The sequence below is a fragment of the Phasianus colchicus genome, chromosome 4, assembly GCF_987193195.1.
Source record: "Phasianus colchicus chromosome 4, bPhaCol1.hap1.1, whole genome shotgun sequence".
Lineage (NCBI taxonomy): Eukaryota > Metazoa > Chordata > Aves > Galliformes > Phasianidae > Phasianus > Phasianus colchicus.
In genome coordinates this window covers 25,169,375-25,188,409 of record NC_143439.1, presented here as the reverse complement: position 1 = coordinate 25,188,409, position 19,035 = coordinate 25,169,375, and the positions used below count along the sequence as shown (strand labels likewise).

The 19,035-nt window shown below is 36.4% G+C and overlaps 1 protein-coding gene across 2 annotated transcripts; it reads left to right on the top strand.

Annotated features, from left to right (window-relative positions):
- Positions 1–7: 7 nt before the first annotated feature.
- On the top strand, positions 8–18,745 carry FBXO8 (F-box protein 8). 2 transcript variants are annotated; one of them, XM_031607415.2, is made up of 6 exons: positions 8–147; positions 4,211–4,547; positions 6,711–6,837; positions 13,216–13,334; positions 14,942–15,138; positions 15,911–18,745. In XM_031607415.2, the coding sequence occupies exons 2-6, from the start codon at positions 4,222–4,224 to the stop codon at positions 16,096–16,098; spliced, it is 957 nt and encodes a 318-aa protein (XP_031463275.2). In that variant the 5' UTR covers positions 8–147; positions 4,211–4,221; the 3' UTR covers positions 16,099–18,745. The 2 variants fall into 2 exon arrangements, with proteins under 2 accessions (XP_031463275.2, XP_031463277.2); XM_031607417.2 differs by having other exon boundaries at positions 9–147; positions 4,214–4,547.
- Positions 18,746–19,035: the final 290 nt, after the last annotated feature.

The following is a 19,035-nucleotide window of genomic DNA, read 5'->3' as shown; positions in this document are numbered from 1 at the left end:
GGCGCGGCGGCGTCTCCCTGCGCGCCGTAGGGGCCTCACCGCCTCTTCCCACCCCTAGGGCCGCCTAGCCCCTCTCCGTCCGGCGAGGCTCACGCACCGACCCGCAACGAGCTCGTCGCGGCGGCGGTTGGACCCGAGCTCGCACAGGTACGGACCGCGGAAGGGCTCCCGTGGATGGGCTCCGTCGGCGGGCAAGCGGCCGGGAGATGATGGACGGGCGACGAGGCCAATCAGAGGCCGGGCCTGACTGGTGCGGGCCAATGGCACTCGGGGGCGGTACCAGCCGGTGGTGCTGCGAGGGGCCGGGGTCGCCGCCTCCCTCGGCGCGGTCCGGGTCGGGGACAGCCCTGCGGTGAGAGGGGCGGTGCGGCCCGTTCACGAGGGGCACGTTTGTTGTCTGGGGGCGGCTGTGTCGCTCACAGCCAGGGCGCCGGCAGGCCGCCGCGCGGAGGGCGGCTGTGGGGAATGAGGCTTAAGACGCGAAGATGAACTCGGACGCGGCCGCAGGGCTCGGTGCAATGCAAAGGCCTCGCATGGAGCCTCCGCGTGTGCTTTGTTGGTGACGGGGCTACCGTCACCATCTGCATCTTCGTCCTAACGGAGATGGCGTTTAGCTTGTAGTCTCCTGTCATGGGCTCCACTGCGAAAAAGATTTACTCTAGAACACAGTAACACGAAGCTGACCTGGATCTGGGATTCTCTGCAAAGTTAAGTCAGGCTGGTTGATAGCCATAGGCCAGGCAGTGCCAGGGGAGATCAGCAGTCCACAAAAAAGCTTAGTGTCGCTTCTTCCTGTGAGAGTTGTGACAGCCAAGCCATCGGAAGGTTGCGGGTACTGGCTGAAGTTACATCAATCACAAGTTTGGAAACATGCATTTGAGTGGCTTCCTGAATCTGGGGCCTGAAAATGGATGTTCACAATATTACAAAATTATATTTTTGGATACCATTACTCTTAGAGCCATACGATCGTAGACTGGCCTGAGTTGAAAATAACCACAATGATCATCTAATTTCAACCCCCCTGCTATGTGCAGGGTTGCCAACCAGGCTGCCCAGAGCCACATCCAATCTGGACTTGAATGCCTCCAGGGATGGGACATTCTTGGGCAACCTGTTCCAGTGTGTCACCACCCTCTGAGTGAAAAAATGATGCACTGACTCTCTCTGTTCTATGAGTGAGATCTCAAAGCGTTATCCTGGATTACTGCAAAGCTAAAGGCATTTGCTTGACAGGGAAAAGGTGGTTGGTTCTACAAACAGCACGTCTGCTGCTGAGCAGCCACGCACTGTGTTCCCAGCAGTTGGTTTGAATCGAGTCTTGCTTTTTGTCATCCCTGAAACTCATTCAGTTGGTGCTTAAAATAGAAATATGCATTTTAAATCATTTTTTTATTTCAAGAAGTCTTTCTAAGAGATTTCTCTACTGATACTTTCTGCATAAGTATGTGAGAACTCTGTAAGAAGTCTAATTTCTTGGATACCATAGCACTGTTTTGTTGTTTTGTGTTTTGGTTGTTTTTTTTTTGTCTCGGAACCATAATGATAAGTAAGCTAATAGTGACTGGGCTGTAAACGATGTGTCACAATTAGCATTCTGTGGCAAGATGAACCCTGTGAGCACCAGCAACAAACACTGGTGTTCTTGTTAGCTCGATATTGCTCAACAGAATGCAGTTTGTAAACAGGAACTACTAGCTGGGTATTGTAATAAAAACATTAAGCTAGCAAATGAAATTTGGCTATTTGATTTAGGGCTAGGAAAACTTGATCCTTTGCAACTATGACCCATTTATAAGCATGGCCTGCAGAACAGAAAGATAATCTGACTGAAGAAGCTTGAAAGCTATTATAAAATTGCCAGATCCTTACCTAATGGAATAAAGTTCACTTGATAATTCCCTGGGTGCAGTCTTTTGATGATCTGTTTCTGATAATGCTGTCGTTCTCTCTGTGTTGCCACCGTGGTGCGTTATGAAATTTGTCGCAGTATGATCTCATGTTCTTCAAAGCCTTCAAAATTACTTATTACATTGTTGTTGTTTTTGTTGTCTTTTTTTTATTTTGCCTTAATGTATGTCCAAATAGTTAGCATTTTTGAAAGACTTGTTTTTTAATTTTAATGTATGTGGAAATATAGCTCTATTAAAATTATATAAACTAATGTCAGAATAGATAGCAAAAATATTAGCAAAATGTGTTCCTTCGTCTGACTAATAAAAGTTACCTTAATTAACAGAACTTTTTCTCATTACTTGACATACACAATTCACATAGAAGTTCACTCATTACTTATTTTGTAAAATTCCATATTTGATATTTCAGCTTTATCATATTTCGTCCTTCTGATGCTTTAGTGTCTGAGGAGTTAAAATAATGATAAGGAATGACAAGCACCTGGTTCTTTCTGTCCCTGAAACTAATGACTTGCTCTTTGGCTATTTCATTATTTTTAGTTTTAATGCTACATACTTAGGCATGTTTTTTTGTTTGTTTGTACTTAGATCAGAGCAATCCCAAAAGCACATACAGACTGGGGCAAGAACTCTACAAGAGCAGCCCTGCAGATGATGACTTGGGGGTCCTGGTGGGAGGGGAAAACTTCATTGCAGACTTCCAATAGTTGAGCAGGGCTTATAAACAGGGTAGAGGCTGGCTTTTTACACAAATAGTGATTGAGAGATGGGAAATGGCTTTAAACTGGAAGAGGGAAGATTTTGGTTAGATATTAGCTGGAATTCAGGTCCCTTCCAACCTAAGCCATTCTACGATGAGTCTGTGAATGTGCAGGTTATACTCAATTCACATCTACGTACATGTCTATACATTTACCTGTTTTCAAAAACCTAATATTTCTGACAATTGAATTGGCAGATCATTGTTACTCAGTCATTCAGATCACCTCATAACTTCTGGGAGTGAACAGGACCTTTCAAGTTGTCATCTGCATGTTTGAAAACATGACAATTTGTTGACAGTGTTCAACTCACCGACAAGGCAAAGGGCTAGAATTGGTTGGAGCCTCTCAAGACATTTGGAGATACCTGTTTACTAAGTACTGTACTTCACTAACTATCAAGCTCATATAAAATGCCTAGCAAAATGGGAATGTCATGTTAATTAAGTCCTCTGTTCTTTTTATTACTATCTACAGCAAATTTTGACAAGAAAAAATAAGCACAATGTACAAATTGAGATAAGTAAGACAAAGAAACCAAGTTTTGCTTTTGTCAGTGAGTTGACTTTTAATCTTGTTTCTTACAGTGAACCTAAAATCTTCTGGATACTATTCTAAAGATTTAGGATATGAGATTGTGCCACAGTTTCAAAAAGGCATTACAGAGGGACAGCAAAGAGAAAGGAACAAACACCACCTTATGTTCCAGACAAGACTTCTTCCAAGTCTTTGCTGCAGTGTACTTACACTTCAGAGAACTGTCCAGCACCATAACTGATGATCACTAGAGGTCCCTTCTGACCCATATAATTGTGAATTTACTGCCAGTGTTTTGAGCATTCAGCCTCCACGTTCCTTTACTACTTTAATCTCTACGACAAAGAATAAGAGTTAAACAAGGTGACTGTTGCTTACAGTTTTCAAGAGTTCAAGAGGCTATTAACTTTTTTTGCTTACTTACACGTATGTTATCTACTAACCATCTGATGGATTCTTATTGGTCTTTTGTAATCCAAAGTGCCTGAAAGTAATCTTTGCACATCCAGACCAGTACTGCATAAGTAGTTCTAGTAATGCCTCCTCTCCCAGGGCCGCAGTGCCTCTTCATGTACTGAGCAGGATTGATCTTTACTTAGAGTGATACTGTGTTTCAGATGTATTGCTACATTGTGTTTCTAGAAGAAGCAACAGAACTGATAAATAGCTTAAGCTGGAGTCCTAGCTTTAATACATGGACACAAGCTCCTAACCCTTATACTTCCTTAAGCATTTTTTCAACGTCATCTTAGGTGCTCAGTAGCAAGAAAGAGAAAATCCACTGAATTTGGGAATGGCTTCTAGCTGCAATATATTTAAGTTCTTAAATGTTGTCCTTATGTCAGTCGCAACCTGCTTTTGTGTTCCCCATTTCTCTGGATGATTTTGGCTGTCCTTTCATTCTGTAGCACTTCATAGTTTCTAAATAAACTAATTTAATTAAATGTTAAAGGAAGTGTGACTATGACAACATTTAATTTGTATTTTTACATCCAGCAGGCTCACAGATGGGTCAGGGACTCTGGAGGGTTGCTAGAAATCAGCAACTGCAACACCAAGGATTCAGTGGACAAGGCTATCTTACCAGAGAGCATGGTAAGAGAATAGCTACTAACAATGTCTCCAATACAAACCACCGGAAACAAGCTCAAGGAGGCATTGATATCTACCACCTGCTGAAGACAAGAAAATCTAAAGAACAAGGATTCATTAACTTGGAAATGCTGCCACCAGAGCTTAGTTTTACCATTTTGTCATATCTGAATGCAACTGATCTCTGTCTAGCTTCATGTGTTTGGCAGGATCTCGCTAATGATGAGCTCCTCTGGCAAGGGTAAGCAAAAAAACAAATGCATCACCTGGGAATAGTAAAAATAATTGTCTCAAATTGTGCTTTGTATTATTCCAATTTTAGCAAAGGTTTTCTGAGTTAAATGAGATTTGGCACAGGGGAGAAAATGAACACAGTTTAAAAATGTGTAATTATGGATTTCTAATTACTACTAAGATAGTGGAAGAGGTTTCTGTATACACAAACATGCTGGGTATAAGCACATGCATGTATTACTACAAACCTGTTGTTTGGTGAAAAAAACAAGGACTCATTCACTTTTGTTTTAAATCAAAGCACAGCTGAAATGTTTGAAGTTCAGAGAAATAACACAAATACCCAGCTTGAGCAAGTTAATCTGTTCAGCTGAAGATCTAGGTAGAAAAGAATAAGAACTCATTTACTGCAGCTGAGTTAGAGCAACATATGCCCTTGTTTTTTGGAAGACAGCAACAGAAGGAAGGGGGAAAGAAAAGGCCAGTTCTGCAAGCATGTAACGAAATTTCTACTATCTAACAGCTGAAACATACGACATGCAGAGGCAATTCTGTCTGTTTTTATGTCCGAGAAATAAAGGAATATTCTATGAAATAAAATTGTGCAAGATGAAATCTTAATTAAAAACACCACCTTTCATTTTGGTGTTTCAGAGCACTAGGAAAGAATCCTATGAAAGCACACCTATCTTTAGAGTAGATTGTCTTCTTTCACAGCACAGCCTTATCCTTTAATTTAACTGACAGCGAGTAGTATTAATGTAACAAGTGGGTTGCTGTTCCAGGTCCTGTTTATTTTCATTTCATTGTGCTCTAAGTTATTTCCTTCTCTCAGTCTGTTTGCTTCTCTGCATTTGAAGCAGCTTCTCCTCAGTTCACTTCATGAACTTCATCAAGAGGATAATGCAATTATAACTTCTTAGTCACAGCTGTTCTTTCATTCAGGACTTATCTTGGCAAGAAGTGGTTGTTCTAGTGAAGGTTCATTTAAGCTTATAAGATCACATGCATAAAATAACTTTGCAGTTTGTTATCATATTGTTCTTGATCCTTGGTATCAAAACTGTGCAAAATACAAATAAATTTCCAGTTCTAAAGCACAAGTATATTGTAGCTTCTTAATTAAACAATATATATTCTTAATATGAAAGTAAAAAAAGTATATTTCCCTTAAAGTTCACCTTGAGAAACAGCTCAATCATTTTTATTGGAATCTTCCTTAATATTCAGTTCAAGCATATATTTGTTTGTGAAAGTTTGTCCTGGTTTAGCACATTTTTATGTCTCAATTCACATGTCTGCTAACATCTTAATTTTTAATAATCCACATACATCAAGTTTAGAATTTAGCAAGTTCCACAGTTGCGTTTCAGAACTCAGTTCAAATAAGACCCAAGATGCTGAGAGGAAAGCCAAGTTTCTTTCATGTTCTACTTCAGCCACCTGAAGAATTCTAACCCACTGTGGCCAGTTTTTTTAAAAAACAAATATGTTAAAGCAGAACTAGAACTGAAATAAGGAACTTAGATAAGAAACAAGGTGCCTAGGAAGTGAAAGTTCAAGGGCAGTTTAGACAGCATCATCAAGAAAACTGAGATGAGGAACAGAAACTGATGAAACATGGAGTCAGAGGCAGGATAGAAGAAACAACTTTGGAAGTAACGAAAAATATCGACAAAATATTTATGAAGGCATGGGGTTTAATCAAGTAACCCAGAGTCATCAAGACTGGGAAAAGGATGGGTCGAAAGTAGCAGGTTGCATATTCTGGTGCAGATGTGATGTTCCACTCACTGCACAACTAGAGCACAAGAAAAGAAACACCGATTTTTAATCTATACTATTGCAAGAGAACAATTTGTCACTTGTTACCTTCTGTTCAGATACTAGGAGTGTCAGAGGTTTCAACTGTGTAGATGTCATTACAATGCCACCTACTGGAGTACATTTTGAGGTTGCACTATTATATACCAAAACCTACAAGAAAAAAATGTCGTCATAATTAAAGACTTTAGAAACAAACATACAGACAGGTTAAGAATTAAATGTTACAATCAATCTTATTTTGAAGTTTTCTTATTGCTTGAGTACTTGGCTTTGCAGTGTTAATTACATTTTGCTTCTGTATACAGAAAAGGTTTTTGATAATAGACTAATTCTATTTTCATAGGTTGTGCAAATCCACTTGGGGTCACTGTTCTATATACAATAAGAATCCACCTCTAGGATTTTCTTTTAGAAAACTGTATATGCAGCTAGATGAGGGCAGTCTCACCTTTAATGCCAACCCTGATGAGGTAAGTGAATCATTGCTGATAGTAACAAACATATTAAAGTATTTGTGGTTGTTATTTTATAGTCTAGATACATTAAAAGCCAAGCTTTAGTATTTCTTCTTCTATAGGAATGGTTAATACTAAGTTACAGCCCTATCCTGATTTTTTTTTTTTTTGTCTACAGTACCTGTGCACATCATTTACACAGCTTGCCTCTTAAATGCTTGGTATACTAGTCTGAGCTATGGATGCCAGAAATTCCTTACCATGTGTTGATTTGGGAACAGGAGGGAGATCCTAACTGAAGAAGTGGGGTATAAAAAAAAAAGTGCTTACATATGCAATCAAATGCTGTTTCAGATTATGGGTTTGCTCCCACTTTACCTGATTTCAGTTGTAGGAGAATGAGGTATAAAGTGACAGCAGTTACTTTTGTGACAATTGTGGTTTCTCACAAGGCATTTTTAAATACTATGGTCAAGGAGCACAGTGAAAAAGATGTATTGCTAAACTACCTGAAATATCAGTTTGATTTTTTTTTTTCTGTGGATTTCTGTTCTGTGTAAAGAGAATCTTCTTCATAGTATGTAACTCCATATATTTATTTTCTAAAAATAACTAAAAAGGTTTCAATTTATTAGTTTGTATAACTAACTGGAAAAGACAGCTTGTGCCTCTCTCTCGCTTTTCAAAGTGGAAACATGTTTGAGAGTGGATAACTAAGTATTTTCCAGGCAAAAGCTAATTCTAAAGTGATCAAGATAGTATTCTGTACATAAAACTAGACTCTTCATGCTGCATGTTTAATAGGAAAAGATGGTAGACAGTTTTGAACAATAATAAACATTAACTTCCTACATGTGCTTATATGTACACAACAAAGTGATAGCTGAACAAATCCAAAGTAGAAAAGTCATGAAGAGATATACTTTCAGGAAACAAATAGTTTGCACTGCTAAGATGCAGAAAACAAGAACTTGAGGCTGCAGGGTGAAATAAATAAAGTAGTCATACATAGATCATTGCACTAATGGGATTTTGTTTAAACTCTTGCTTTATCTCATGTTTTGCTTGATCAAGAAATTCATTACTTCTATTAGTCATAAGTAAGTATTCTGTAATTTCTCTCACAGAGCTCTGCTTTGAACTTTGGTATGTAGTGCTAAGACCTCAGCACCTGCCACTTGAGCGATTAGCACTGATTTTCAGCAGGATTTTAATGAGTTTAGTAATAACTGTAAAGCTTTCCAAATAAAAATGTATCTCAAGAATATATCAAGTTTCAGTTGGCAACAGCCTTACCTAATTTAAAGTAATTACAATAAGTGTAAAGCATTTGGATCCTTCACAAAAGGCATTGAATGAAAGCGTCAGCATTTTTCAAGAAAACAAAGATAATTTAGGTATACTACAAAGTCGCTTTAGCTTAAGTATTAAATTTGTTATACTAACATGCTTCTTAAGGCTTCATTACGGTTACGTTGTACAGTAGCATACAAACAGCCTGCATCAGGCCTAGTGAGAGATGAGAACCTCAGGGTATCTCCTATGCCTTCTGTTCCTCTCTCCCTGTGAAGCACCATAGCCTGGTAGGAATTACTCACGGCCTGAGTTTCAGGAGAATTCATAGATACCAGTGCTTTTCTTGTTTACAACTGTGATGTTGGCAAACTATTATTACAAGGACACTGTGACTGGAATATTTGACATTCCACTATTACAAATTGTGTCTTGGAATTTCCTGCCAAACTCTGCTTTACATTTGATAACAGACTTGATCAAAAAATATAAAAATAAGAATACTTACAGCCACAGGAGCAAGATTCTCCAAAGGACAGCGCCCATGTCATGAAAATGGGTAACCAGGCTCCGCAGCAACAGCTCCAGAGCTAGCGGTGGCTCACGGGGTAGGGAAGAGCATCTACACGCTTTGTGGTAGGATTCTCTGGTTAGCCATTGTTGTGTGCATGGTGTTGTGATATCTGCTGTAATTTTATGTATTGACTATGTGCATGAGCTTGCATAATTCATATCAGGTGCTCACATTCTGCTGAAAAAAGATGTACATAATCACATTACATATAATCTGAAAGTTTTCCAGTGCATGTTTGGTTTCTGATTTTTTGTTTGTTGTTTTGTTATATCATAATGGCAGAACCAGAACCACTGTAGCCAAGACTTTGGAATTTGGTTTTTGTTTCTTTGGGAGAGGGTATGGTTTAGAGTTAGTATTAAGACTTGAATATGAATATTTTGTTGAACCTGCCAACATTATCTCTGCTGCATTTAATTTAGAAGAGCATATAACATATGTGGAATGTTTCTTATGAAGTGCTCATTCTGTATCATGTATGCTTATGACATAGTTTGTAAGCAGTCAGAAGTTATTTTCTACTGTTCTGCATACAGTTTCCAGTTCCCTGCAAAATACCCTAGCAAGTTAATTACTTGGGTCTATACTATGGAGTTACACTTGGAATGGGAAGTGGAAAAGAATACTTCAGTCAGAAAAGATCTAATTTTTATTTCATTTTTAGCAATAGTATTTCTTACAAATTGTTTAATAGCATTTATTTGTATGGATCTAGTGGAATCTGGACAGTACAAGAATACTCAGACTTCAGTGAGATCAGGATTTCCCATACATAGTATAACAACAGTAAAGAGCAGTAAGCAGAGGCAGTGCTCACCCTATGACTAGTGTAATGCAATGGAAAGTGCAACAATGACAGCAGAGCAGCTGTAATAAGTGAGGATTTGCTCAAACACAACAGCAGCGGGCACAGAAAAAAAGGAAAGAAGCTGCTTACCTTTAAAAGGCATCAGGTACACAGGGATCTCCAGAGAGGTCCCCTTACCTCTGCTGCCAACCCTTAAATGAGGTCTGGGAAGGAGTGGATTCTGGCTCCACCCCTTCCACTCATTGCATACACCTGAGCTCCCCTGCCTTCCTACCAGGTGCTCAGTCATTGGTTCAAGCCATGATGGCATTTCCACTACACCTGGCTTTCCAGTTTATGGAAATTGTCTCATTCGTTAGCACCTGCCCTTAGTTTTGCTATAATTTTCAGTCCTTGGTTATTATATAATTTGTAGTGGCTTAGATAAAGCACCATTACTTGGCTTTTAATTATAGATAGTCTGTAGATGATGGAATATTAACTGTTCTGTGCTTTGTTAGCCAAATTTTTACAACGTTTATTCTCTTTCGTGGTGATCTACTGAGCAAGCCAAAGCTGACAAGTGCTATGTTATTTGTCCTAAGAATGTTAAAAGTATGCATAAGTGACAGTGGCAGGAAGTTCTTTATGTGATTCCAACTTCCATTCTAAGTGTGTGAAAAGAAATGGACCCAACAGCTGAAACCTTTTGGAAACTGTACTTTAAAGTCAAAAGATTTCAGTCTTCCAAATTACCAATTATGGAAGCTGCATGACATGAAACGTATTTCTGGTAATAAAAGATTGCGTCACAAATGTGTATCACTGAGAATGCATTTAAAAGGCATACAGTGAAAACAGTGACATTCAAAATGCGTGTTCTTCATTGTGTCCACATTTGTTAACAAGTAGCATGGTCAGTGTATAACTTCATAACTTACGAAAACGATCTTATAAATACCTATTAGAAAATATCAAATTGATACTGTGTATTTTGTACTGGAAGAAGCACCATGAAACATATTGATACTGTATTTCTCTAAAAAAATGTGATGATAAATACTGCATATATCTAATTATAATTAACTATTTACTAATCATGTTAGTGTTACCTAGAAGCTCTAATTACAAATTGATGCCATATATACAAATAGAACGACAATCACTGACCTGCAGAAATCATCTGTATATTCGACCTAGTGTTTAAACTTGAATTCCCATATTCCCTAGGCTTTAAGAATGTTTTACCTTCTAAAACTACTTAAGTTGACCAAATTGAGCAAATTGTAGAAATGTTTGACAAATTTCAAATTTTAAGTGAAATTTGTCTTAATTGGCTAATTTATTTGGCACATATTTTGCTGTAGTATTTTTAAACATGTATTAGGTAAAAAGCTTCATGGTGTCCTAATTCTGATTTGGCATCCAATTCCATTTAAATACTAAAAAGATGGAACATGTGTGGGAAAAGACAAAATGTTATTTCAGAAAGTTCTGTCACCAACTTAGAATGCAGTTAGTTTGTTTTGTGTGCATATCCAAATAAAAAGGACAAAGGAAACTACAAATGTCTGAAGTTCAGCAGTAGCACTCTTGGCCGTGAAAGGCAAGGTATCTTTAAGGCATCTTTCCTAAATCTCTAATGCTAAGAGCATTATAATGCCAACTAGATTCCACAAAGAGCTACTGGAAATCTTCACCCTTGTGCTCTTCACCTAATTACTCAGCAACTAAGCCAGCTCATCCTGCTGTACTTCCTAAGTGTTTAAAACACCTCTTCAGACCTCATAGGTAGTGGCACAGATCTGCCTAGCTGAATTCAGGCAAATGCTGCCTCAGAGAATCACCACATGACTGAAAAATAATCTTAGCATAGGATTTAATAGTGCATAGAACTACTTATTTCAGTTAATGTACCTGTCACAAGCAACCATGTTAGCTACCAGATGTGATTTATTTGAAACATGGATTCTGAGAAGTATCTGAGGATGTTTACAGTGTTACAGAAAAATTGATTAGATGACATGCCTTAAATCTTGAAAATAAATTTAATTTTTAAAACTTAAGAACTATAAAGAGAAATCAGATTTATATTGTTGCAAAGTATTTGTCGTTGCTTAGGAAGAAATAAATAGCGACTTTAAAATGATGCATGTTGAAATATATTTACACCCTGTTTATTTGTGAAAGTGATAACGAAAATGAATAAAGAGACTGCATTCACAGGGGGATATATGGTCAACTGTTGTGTGGTGGGGAGAGATTGGGAGTTAGAGACAGGGAACACAAACATTTTGCAGAGACTCTGTGGCATATCTGGTGAAGGTCCTTCATTGAGTTGTTACTAAAGAAATAACTTTTGACGTTTACTGGCACAAAGAAACCAACCTACCATCTATCTTAAAGTAGACGTTATTTTCATGTTGCTTCAGCTGTGAAATGCCAGGTATTTTCCAGATATGTTGCAGAATCGGTTATTAAATAATTGCAGCAGAAATATGCTTTTAGAAGTGTTACTGACACTTCCTTGATAGGCCTCAGTTTGTATTACCTTAAGCAAGTGCTCATTACTGAAATAAGCAAATACTGAAGTCTCAAGGAGGCATAGATAAGCTGAAAGTAAAACGAACTGGTGAAGCGCTGGTGTCCTGTTAGTTGTCATGTGCAAACTGCCACCAAAGGGTTTGAGGAATTAATAAGCAGTTGATACTCATTTTGATTTAATTTCATGTTTAGCTCTTATTCAAGAAAATACTCAACCTTATGTTGCCCATCCTAACTACAGACAGACTTATATATCATCTAAATTGGACCTAAATACAAGCTTATAATGCAATGCATTTCACTACTGTCTCAAATTAGATTTCTTCTTAAAATCAGGCTAATATTGCTAGAGGTTTTGTTTTTTTTTTTTCCCTAAGTGTATAAAACCTTCAGATTTGTATTTATTTTCGGAAAAAAAAAAAAAACAACAACCTTTTAACAATAATATATGCTTCTTCACTGCTGTTTTCTATGAAATTCAGCATGTGTATTCTATAAGAAATGTATGCTTGGCAAACTGTCGAAAATTCTACAAATTATAAAATGAATATAAAAAATACACACTAGTTCTGTCTTTCTTAAAGCATTTTTATATAATGAAGCGTTCTTATCTTCGTCTATGCATATTTTTATGTCTATTTATATGTTTATATTTACCTATGCTTTGAAATCTGCGTGCTTGTGTTTTTTTGCAGTATTACACATTTAAACAAATGCATTTAATGCATCTATTTGAATGTGATGCATCACATACATGTGTGAACATTAATGTTTTAGTCAAAGATATTAAAGACAAAACGTATTATGGCTAAGATTTTCTTATCTTTTAAAGTTCTGAAATTAAAATCTATGGTTAAAATGTATGGTTAAATAAAATTATACAATATTAAAACACTGTAAATGAAGTACTGCTGAACTACCATGCTTGTATGAGATTCATAATTTTAAATGTCCTACTCTAAGTATATGTAAAATCTCAACCATAACAACGAATTAGGTTCCTTTGCATTTGATTTGTGATTTTAGATTGTATTGTGCATGTTGAAATGTGATTGAGAGGAAGTGGAAATTATTCTGCTAGAATAAAATGTGAGTAATTAGTGGGATAATTTTCTTGTGTTGCTAAGTACAGTGCTTGTTCTTAACTGTAATATGAAGATGAAACATATTTATGCGTACATGTCTTTTATCTCAGGGAGTCAACTACTTTATGTCCAAGGGCATACTAGATGATTCGCCAAAGGAAATAGCTAAGTTTATCTTTTGCACAAGAACACTAAATTGGAAGAAGCTGAGAATCTATCTCGATGAAAGGTAATTTGAATTTCCTGTTAGAAGAAAGCCACTATTTCTTGTCGATGCACAGCAACCCTGACAATAGTTATTTTGCTTGTAATTTTATTGATGTAAAAATACATAGAAATGCAACTAAGTAATGCTGCTGCTAAATCTGAACAGTTCCTTAGTTCCAGAATTTTGATCATATAAGAACCTCTGAAAATACTACATATAACCAATGACTCTCACATAGTTTGCTATTTCACTATTTTTGTAATTCTTCTTATAAATTGTTTAGAAAGTATAATGTGCATTTAAGCTGCACAGGATAGTCTCTACTGTATGACATTCAGATTTTATATATATTCTACTACTTTTTTTTTTTTTTTTTTTTAATCTGGTCTTCCTTTTTCATATGTAGTATGAATGTTAATAGGAAAAGGCAGTTGTTCTACCAAGTGATTGCAGCTTTTTAACTCACGATCGATTCTATAACCTCTATTTGATTTTCCGATGTTTCTCAAATGGGAGATATGCTCACTCCCTAAGATGTAGCAGAGCACCCTCTGGATGAAAGCAGCAAGATACATTGCCCCTGCTGTACCATGCTCTCCTATCCCCAGAATGCTTTCTTTTGCCCACCAGGATATTTTCAGCTTTGGGTGGTGCAGTATCAGGAAAGAGGAGTACAAACTACAAATTCAAACAAATTTGATAGAGGGGGAAAGTAATACCTATACTTAAATAGGAAGAGCAGGTGAACAGCAGCACTTATAGCAGGAATCCTGTCATGCATCTCATTCCCTTCAGCCTTCACTGCTACACAAGTAAAAGCAGTCATTCTTTAGTGTCACCATCAGAGACAAATCTATGCTGTAAAACTTCAGATTACCATGTTTTAGAGCAATAGAAAAAACATGAAACCATTTACCAGATGCAAGTTAATGATTAAAGTTAGCAATCCCTACTGCTATTATTCTTCCCTTCATAAAGTGAAATCAAGCAGAAGAAGTAAAAATTAGATTTCTAGACATTAAAACACCCCACATAGTATTGATATATGTAATAGAAAGAATCAACATGCCAAAATATTCTGTTTCCAAATTTACTTCTGCACATCTGCTTATATAGGCTAGTTTGAATCACTTCGTTATTTCTGTGTTCAGTGGAAAACACTTGGTAGCACTGTACCCTTATGGACTTAACCTTTCAAGAGGTTTTGTGAGCGAATTTTATCTAACTGAAATCTTTTTTAACAGGATGCTGCTATAATAGTTTCTACTTAGGCAACAAAATGTGTACAATATGCACAAATATATTGCCTTTACTGCATTTTTAATGACTTCACCAGATAATTAAATTCTGCCAGCCTTTATGTGTACTGTAAATCAATATGCATGCAAAGAAATTTCTATTGTATTCTATTCTAAAGAAATTTATATTTCTAGTATTGCAAGTGTCTAATGAATGTGTATTTGTTCCTTGTATATTCTACAAAAATGAAACAGTGGAATAAAACACTCTAAAGATCCAAAACTATTCTAAACCTTTTATTTTGATTTTAAACCTACATTTTCATGATCAAACAGGCTTTAAAAAAAAATAAATCACTTTTCTAATTACCTGAGATTTTCTTCTACTAGGCGAGATGTTTTGGATGACCTTGTGACACTGCACAACTTCAGAAATCAGTTCTTGCCAAATGCACTGAGAGAGTTCTTCAGACATATTCATGCCCCCGAGGAGCGCGGGGAGTACCTTGAGACTCTCATAACGAAGTTCTCTCACAGATTCTGTGCTTGTAACCCTGATTTGATGAGAGAGCTTGGCCTTAGCCCTGGTAAGCAAAAAGAGCTTTTGTTCAATGAATCACTCTCTGTATTTCTATATATGTTTGGATGATGTTACAGTTCACAGTAGATCTACAGTCAGCATCTAAACAAATATTTCTCAAAGTACAAACATGGCTTGATAGCATCCTTCATCTTTGTTGAGTATTCAGTTGTCATCCCATTTGGGTTGAAAGTGGGTAAATAAATAACATACAGTTTATTTTCTTTGACCTAGTTGGTAAGGGTGGGGATATTTTCATGTTAGTTTTTCTTCACTTTTTTTCTGTGCTTAAGCTCTCTAGTATCTCTAAAATCCCTGTGCAAAGACCTGCACGTTTAACATTTTGCCCTATGGATAGTCCCACAGAAAGGAGAGGGAATTTTGGACCTCACTGAAATTAAAAAGCATTTCTAACAGGTAGTAGGGAGCCAATTTTTAGCAGTGGGACTGCTTACATATTAAAGATAAACTTAGCAGGATGTTGGCTTTAGATTACAAAGATTTTAGGATTCCATTTAAATGAATGATATCATGATTTTTGGATACTGCAGGAATATTAAGAGATTTGTAAAAGTTTATTTAGCAATGTGCTGATTCTATTGCTTTGAAAATGGTTATATTAAATTTTATGACAATGGGATATTCCTTTGAATTCTAATATATTTTTATGTATGCTATTTTAGGCCCAAATGCTGAAGACTGCATAAGAGTTTTGGTCAGGCAACAATATTTTTAATGATCATAATTTCCTTTATTTTATTTTATTCTCTTTTGTCTAGATGCAGTTTATGTACTGTGTTACTCTTTGATTCTTCTTTCCATTGATCTAACCAGCCCTCACGTGAAGAACAAAATGTCAAAGAGAGAATTCATCCGGAATACACGACGAGCTGCACAAAATATTAGTGAAGATTTTGTAGGGCACCTTTATGACAACATCTACCTTATTGGCCACGTGGCTGCCTAAACGCACAATTTGCTAGCACAATTTGTAATTTTCAAAAACTACATAGTTTCAAGAAATAGATTATTTTGTAGAGATGGGGGTTATTTTAGTGCTGGTCATTCTAACCTCTGTATGCAATCAAAGTTTGTGTGTAAGTGTATGTATGTGTAAACTACCTTTTCTATCTATTTACTGTGGGAATGGAAGGATTTGGAGATTTGTTTTTCATAATTTTTTTAATTTTGCACAAAATAGTGCCGTTAGTCTGACACAACTAATTACAAATGTTAAAACTGACATTACAGTCTAAGCTGACAAAGTGGTGGATTTGTGCATTAGATCTGCTTGAAACTTTAATAAGTTCATTCTTTTTAAGATACTGTGTGATGTGTATATATTTAACTAAAGAGATTTATAATCATAATTATTTTATTGTAAAATATTTTAACTAAAATTTCTCCTCTCTCTTAAAAGTGTACTTCTTTCTTTTACATTAAACTTTTTTTTTACAGTGCTAATTACCTCAGATATATAAGTCAGAGAAACATAGGTCTCAATACTGTGATAAAGTTTGTTTTTGTCTGAGAGATGGCAGAACACTTATAAAGTGTCTAAGTTAATATTTAATACTATATGACTAACTTGAATAACCATATTGGTCACATAGGCATAGCCAAGGGAAAGTGTGCATGTTGCACAGAGATAGAAAACTTATTTTGCTGGCAGTAGTTAATGGTGGTGTAGAACAACTACAATCAGCTATTCAACCCTGTGAGCAAGGAAAACTTAAGCAGGAAAAGTGATGTAGGGAAGCTAACATTGCTGCTTTCAACCATCTCCCTCAGTCTGGAAGTGTCAGAGATGGAAACAGCCAGGTAGATTTGTAGCAGATGACTCATTATTAAAGTTGTTAAGAGCTGTGACCAAGCAAGCTTAGAGTGCTGACTGTGCAAGACTGGAGCTGTTTCAGACTGTTTTGGCCAACTCAGACTCTTCCTAAATATCTTCTGTAGCTAGATTTTAAATAGTTCTAGACTTACGAAAATACTTGAAAAATGGTTTCAATCAGGTTGTGTCTTATATTCTCTGAAACATGCAGAATATTAGCCTTGCATTTGCAGTGCAAGTGCAGGAAGTTATTAAGCATTTGCCTTGTTTTAATTCATACTACAGTGCTTCTCATAAACTGACATCATATGTAGTTGAAATAAGAGCCATTCCTTAAACTCTTCCTGATTATATTTGTTTATATAATATTCAGTTGTCTCTAGCATCTGTTTTTATCATAATAACTAATAGATATATCATTTTTACATACCACACCATCAGATGAGGTAGGAAGATATTCTTAGTTGTGTTTTACAAACCTCCGTAGAGGTGATTGTTGTTTGTTTTTAGTGTAAGAAGCTTATGGCAGAGCCAGAAACTGAATGCAGCTCATACTCATAGATATGTACTTTGCCTACGCTGCTGCTTTCTTTTTGGCACTGAGTGGATATTACATTTGTCTTAGATGTGAGAAGAATGATGACTGACAATATACTAATTTCAGTGTACATAAGGGCTACATCAATAAAGGGGGAAAAAACAGAGCTACTGCTGGTACCTCAAGTATTTAGTAAAAACAGTTATGCACATCCCTGGTCCACACGCAAAAATGCACCCAGAAAGAATTGCATTTTAAAGTAAATTACTTCTAATCAAATTTAAACATAATTTGTATTTGTGTGGCATACACAACCAAAGTCAGGACCCAGCAGTATTACAGCAATCTTCCTGTGAAGTTTTACAGTATTGCTTCCCTCTCTCGGGGTAAGCTCTCATCACTTCATTCTTGGTCCTTTCATATATTTCAGAAGGCTCAAGGATGCATTCCTTAATCATTAGTCATCGATTAATGTCAAACACAAAATGTTAAAAGCATAATATTAAACATTGCCTAAGGCACGAAGATCTCTAGTCCTTTTTTTTTTTTTTTTTTAAGTTGTTAAAAAAAAAAAAACAAGAAGGGTAAGCATATGCTCCTTAAAGTACTTTTACTTGAAGGCTGCAGAATACCACTTCCTAAAATACACTCTTCAGATGTTACATACAAATAGGAATTCCATGAATTCTGAAGTTTCAACAAGTTACAATCTTATCAGGAAAAGTTTTCTTCTGGGACCACAAATGCAGCTCAGAGTCTAATTCTCTTTTTCCTGGCAGCTCCGTTGACATCAGAGATATTGGTTTTGATTTTACACTGATATGAGAGTACAATTCATTAATCTACATTTCTCTTAATTTCTAGTGACTCTCAGTTCCTATCCTCAAACAGATAGAGAACAAAGCCTCCAGGCAGGCAGAATGTGTTGTTTCTGGAGTAGTTGAATACATCTATTAACAAGGTTTAGAAAGATTCAAGGCCCATGTAACAACCAAGAAGATTAATAAGAAACAGGAGAACATGCTTATAGTTTCTGTAAATCCAGAAGGAAAAAAAAAAAAATTACTCCTATAAATAACAGCTTCTTATCTTCACAAGAAATTCTGAATACTGTTAATTGATTAGCACCCAACTCATGTTATACATTATATTAGCAACTCAGAGTGGATAGAAAGCATCTAACTCAACATGCCATGTGTGAATTCTTTTAGAAATATCCAATAAACCAAAACTGACAATAAATATTTCATCTGTTCTTTTTCTTTTGAGGTTTGAGTCATTCTGTACAGTGGTAGATAAGCAATTTTTCCATTTTTAAGGATCACAATTTTTCATAAAGTTAGACAGTTTTCCACCTTGTTTTAAAAGGGATGGGAGGCTGCATGCAAAAATTAAGCATATTACCAATGGCAAAGATAAAGTTATCTTAGTCATGCTCCAGAAGTACTCTATAATGGGCAGTTTCTTCTTCAGTGCACTGCTACTTTCTCCATGTATGTTTTAAAAGAAATTAGTGATAGATACTTCATTGA